The sequence below is a fragment of the Solanum stenotomum genome, chromosome 3, assembly GCF_019186545.1.
Source record: "Solanum stenotomum isolate F172 chromosome 3, ASM1918654v1, whole genome shotgun sequence".
NCBI classification, from domain to species: domain Eukaryota; kingdom Viridiplantae; phylum Streptophyta; class Magnoliopsida; order Solanales; family Solanaceae; genus Solanum; species Solanum stenotomum.
In genome coordinates, this window is record NC_064284.1 from 62,415,058 (window position 1) to 62,420,637 (window position 5,580).

Below are 5,580 nucleotides of genomic sequence, written 5' to 3' on the forward strand. Positions count from 1 at the left end.
TCATATTAATCACGCAAAGGTTAGCTAAGATGAGAATTAACATACTGAGTCAACCATTAAATAACTGTTTAGTATTAAACCAATCAAACTCTTGCACACACAATAGCCTCTAATTATTGACTTTACCCGAAAGAACTTGCACGCGAGCTTCAGTTATTTCGAGGACAGTCAACTACTAGACGGTTCGATTAGTCTTTCTTCCTATATTCAAGTCAGATGAATAATTTGCACGTCAATATCGCTGTGGGCCTCCACCAGAGTTTCCTTTGACTTCGTCCCACTCAGGTATAGTTCACCATCTATCCGATTCCGACAAGTATGTTCACTCTCGAACCCTTTCAGTGGTGTAACCCTTAGGGTTAATTTAAAAAAAAACAACAATAAATCTTAGTCAGATTAAATTCAGATTTACGTATTGTAAGGTCTACATTTTCAATAAAATTATTCTCATTTTCTAGGACTCGAACTCGCCACATGATGGAAAAATCGCAATCATCCAAATAAAAAAAAAATGCTATTAAACTCACAAATCTCTCCAATAGCATCTCACTCCAACTTCATTGCCACATCTTCTTCACTCTCCAATATCAAACTTCTCAAATGTACACAAATCTTCCATTAAAACTCACAAATCCAAAACTCCACACTTCATTTTTCTAAGTTCATTTCACCATTTTTTGCCTCCAAAACCTCGAAATGAACTGAATACACACTTCATTTTTTGTATTTTTTGATCTAGCTCGTTGAGTTAACTCCCAAACCTTTCGTTTCAATTTGTCAAATTTCTCCATTTTGATACGATTTTGCCGTATTTAATGGCTGACATAGTGAAGCAGATCTTGGCTAAGCCAATTCAATTAGCAGACCAAGTAACAAAAGTAGCAGACGAAGCAAATTCATTCAAACAAGATTGTGCAGATATCAAATCCAAAACAGAGAAACTAGCTGCGCTGCTCCGTCAAGCAGCGCGAGCTAGCAACGATCTCTACCAACGCCCTACGAAACGAATCATCGAAGATACTGAACAAGTACTCGAAAAAGCCCTATCAATCGTGTCGAAATGTCGAGCCAACGGGCTCGTTAAACGTGTTTTCACTATCATCCCTGCTGCTGCATTTAGGAAAATGACTTCTCTACTGGAAAATTCGATCGGTGATGTATCGTGGCTCCTCCGTGTTTCTGCATCGGCGAATGAACGGGGTGATGAGTATTTGGGGCTGCCGCCGATTGCTGCTAATGAACCTATATTGTGTTTGATTTGGGAACAGATTGCGATTTTGTATACCGGATCGTCAGATGAGAGATCGGATGCTGCTGCTTCTTTGGTTTCGTTAGCTCAGGATAATGATCGGTATGGCAAGTTGATCATTGAAGAAGGTTCGTTGAAATTCTCATTACATGATAGATAATTATAATTTGTTTGCGTTGCTCAGGCTGAAATGGGACTAAACATATGGATCCCAATAATTTATGTGCTTTTTCTGGCATCGATCCCAAGACTTCTGTTTGTGTTGAAAAGTTTAAGATATGTCATATTGGAACTTGCAAGGCATTTTAACGTAATTAATTATATTATGTCTCGACAGGTGGAGTTGGACCGTTGTTGAAATTGTTGAAGGAAGGGAAATTGGAAGGTCAGGAGAATGCTGCTAAGGCAATTGGACTTCTTGGACGCGACCCTGAAAGTGTCGAACACATGGTACATGCTGGCGTTTGCTCAGTGTTTGCGAAAATCCTCAAAGAAGGTCTGATGAAAGTTCAGTCAGTAGTGGCATGGGCAGTTGCAGAGCTCGTTTCACATTACCCGAAATGCCAAGATCTTTTTCAGCAGCATAATATAGTCAGGTTACTGGTTAGCCATCTCGCGTTTGAGACGGTTCAAGAGCATATCAAGTATGCTATTGTCAGCAAAGCCACTTCGATTCACGCTGTTGTTTTGGCTAGTAATAACAATAGTAATGTGAACAAGGCGAGCGAGGATGATGGAAAGATTCGTGTTCCACATCCATTAGGGAATAATAAGTCTAATCAGATGCATAATGTGATTACCACCACTATGTCGATGAAGGGTCTAACGAAAACCCCTCAGGAAAATCTTGTCAATGGCGTGAACCAGACGTTGAATCAGCTTAGCAAGATTAACGGAAATAGCAACGTGATGAAGCAAAATCATGTCAATCATCTGCATCAGAACAGTGTTTGTTCAACCGGGGCGAGTAATAAAGGGAGGGAAAATGAGGATCCTGCTACCAAGGCTTATATGAAGGCGATGGCTGCACGAGCATTATGGAAACTTGCCAAGGGAAATTCCTCTATTTGTCGCAGCATTACTGAATCACGAGCACTGCTTTGCTTCGCGGTACTCCTGGACAAAGGAACAGACGATGTTAAGTACAATTCATCTATGTCCATAATGGAAATCACAGCAGTGGCAGAACAAGATGCTGATTTGAGACGGTCAGCGTTCAAGCCTAACACAACAGCCTGCAAAGCTGTTGTTGATCAATTACTTAGAATCATCGAAAAAGGAGATTCAGACTTGCTTATTCCATGTATCAATGCTATTGGAAACTTAGCTAGGACTTTTCGAGCAACTGAAACGAGGATCATTAGTCCATTAGTCAAGCTACTTGACGAGCGCGAACCATTAATCTCCAAAGAAGCAGCATTAGCCCTTACAAAATTCGCTTGTTCAGATAACTACCTTCACAAGGATCACTCCAAGGCCATCATAAACGCGGGAGGGACAAAACATTTGATTCAACTTGTTTACTTTGGTGAACAAAAAGTTCAGAGTCCTGCATTGCTTCTACTTTGCTACATTGCGTTGCACGTTCCTGATAGTGAAGCACTTGCTCAAGCTGAGGTACTGACAGTGCTCGAGTGGGCCTCAAAGCACGCGTACTTGAGCCAACATGAAAAGGTAGAGAGATTGTTGCAGGAAGCAAATAGCAGGCTTGAACTATATCAATCTAGAGGATCAAGGGGATTTCATTGACTTGTAATAATAATAAAAATGTGTAGAATTTGTATGTTGTTAGATTAAATTTTATGTTATTTGTTTTTATTTTACTTTTGGTTTGAAGTGTACATAAGATTTTGTCTTTTTAACCCTGTTCTAGTTCTGTAGAATAAACTCCTAATTAGATCACCATTTGATTGTAACCTTTTTGTTACAGAATTATCTGTATTATTGTATAATAGACTCTTGTGGTACGGTCTTTTTCTGAATCCTGCGCGTATAGCGATAGCTTAGTGCACTAGGCTGCTTCTTTAATTTGCATTTTTTTTCTCGATTTCTTGTTCTTCTTATGGGGATTTATTTCATTATTTTTCCCATTTGGTGTTCGATCCCTGCATTGGAGTCCAACTATTTTGGATCCACCCATCTACTAGTTGGAATTAAGATTCAATCTCTCTGGTCCCTATTATATGGTGTTTTTAGTTTCACATTTAGTCCAAAATAAATGAATTTTTGCATGATAAAAAAAGGTATTAATATTTTAAACAAATTTTTTTTTGATTCAAGAAATCTCTAAATTTATATGACCAACCTCAACTAGTTCAACAAACAACGAGTCATATTTAGATTAATTGATTTATATTTGGTATTCTTATAACAATATAAGCTTTATTTTTCAGAGGCAAAGCCACAATTTAGATTAATTAATTTATACTTGGTAGTCTTAAAACAAAATAAGTTTTTTTTTTTAGATTAATTGATTTATACTTGGTATTCTTAAAACAAAATAAGCTTTTTTTTAAGATTAATTGATTTATACTTGGTAGTCTTAAAGCAAAATAAGTTTTTTTTTAGAGGTAAACCACGATTTAAAGTTTATGATTTATGAATTTGCTATCGAACTCATAGCTCGTTTTAGTTATTGAGTTTGTAATGAAATATTCATATACATATTTAAATGGATTTCCTAATACAACATAGAATTTGAACAAAAAATACTTGTTACGATCCCAATTAGTTTAAATCTGCATTACGTGAAATTCATTAAAAAAAATATTTTCTATTAGAACTTTTTCATTCTCATGACTCGAACGAATGGATGGTAATGTTTCCCATTAATTTATTTGATAATGTTGATTTTACGTACGTACTAATGTTACATAACAACCTATCATTGCCACTAGCTGCACATGTATAAAAATTATTAGATGAATAATTCGTAATAACATAGTTTTAATAAGTGAGGCACATGTCTACCCTTCTATAATTATGATATTTATTATTCATATCGATATGAGTTATAATGCGTTAGTGAGATTTTAATTAGAAGTTTTAAATTGATATTCTTTATATAGAAATTTTTTTGTTGGGGTGCCACTTCATGAATATACCTTACAATGCACGATCTGATTTAATCGAATTTCTAATACAAGCTCCAAACATCGAATGAATAACAAAAAAAAAATATTCATTATTCATTAATATATTATGTCCCCTATTATATGTATTCTTTTTCTTGGATATTACACTCTTTGTCTCAAATTAGCTGAACTACCTTACTATAGCTTAAAATAATTTATTTTAGTAATTCAAGATTAAAGTTGACTATTATTTTCAATTATACTTCAATGAAATACTTCTTCTGTCTTATATTACTTGTCCATGTTATTAAAAATGTATAGCCTAAATTACTTGTTAATTAACAAAATCAGAACATAATTACTTTTCTTTAAAATATTTTGCCTTTAATTATTATTTTTTAAAATATAAATATTGTAAATTTCAAAAAAGTTTTCCACCGTTAATTTTCAATTCTTGATATTGATATTGATATAGTGATATATAAGACACATAAATATAGTGTATTAAAGAGTTTTTCTCAAATAAACTCTACATGATACGAATTTACATTAATGAACTCCAATACATATATCGAAAGAAAAAACAAACAAAACGAAAAGAAAAAAAAAACCTTCTTTAACAAAAATAGGTCAAACAAAAACTAGGAAAGAAAACTTCATTCTTAATAAGTGGTGGTTTCGTCGGACCAGCAGGGATGGTTCTGTCATTTTCCTTTTAGTCTGACCTATTATCAAACTCCAGCTGTTCACCTTTTGAGTTTCCATGTGGTTTAAACCTACGAACAACTCACCACGTTCTTTCCCTCCTGCCATTGTTATTGCAAGCAGGGGCGGATCTATGTGCCATCGTGGGGTGCCACGGCACTCAGTGACCTCGGTTATTCGAACCCGCATTGTCGCTGCAATAAGAAGTACTATTACCATTAGGCTACGAGCACTACATGATGATATGTGCTTTATTGTATAATATACCGCAAATGTTAACATGTTGTGAAACACTTAGGGTGTGTTTGGTATGAAGGAAAATGTTTTTCATGAAAAATGTTTTCCTGGAAAACAAGTTGATTTTTGACTTATTTTCTCATGTTTGGTTGGTGAGTAGAAAATATTTTCCGAAAAAGATTTGTAGTGTTTGATTTATGAATGAAAAAATATTTTTGAGAAATATCTTTTATTTTTACTAGAGTAGAAAATAATTTTTGAAATTGAAAATATTTTTTAGAAACAAACTTAAATTTTTTTTGGGGCGTGAGGGGG

At 34.7% G+C, this 5,580-nt stretch overlaps 1 protein-coding gene across 1 annotated transcript; it reads left to right on the plus strand.

Moving 5' to 3' along the window:
* Positions 1-550: 550 nt before the first annotated feature.
* LOC125860691 (uncharacterized) lies at positions 551-3,226 on the plus strand. The gene is made up of 2 exons (XM_049540700.1): positions 551-1,377; positions 1,587-3,226. Exons 1-2 carry the CDS (start codon positions 816-818, stop codon positions 2,996-2,998), a joined length of 1,974 nt encoding a protein of 657 aa, XP_049396657.1. The 5' UTR covers positions 551-815; the 3' UTR covers positions 2,999-3,226.
* Positions 3,227-5,580: the final 2,354 nt, after the last annotated feature.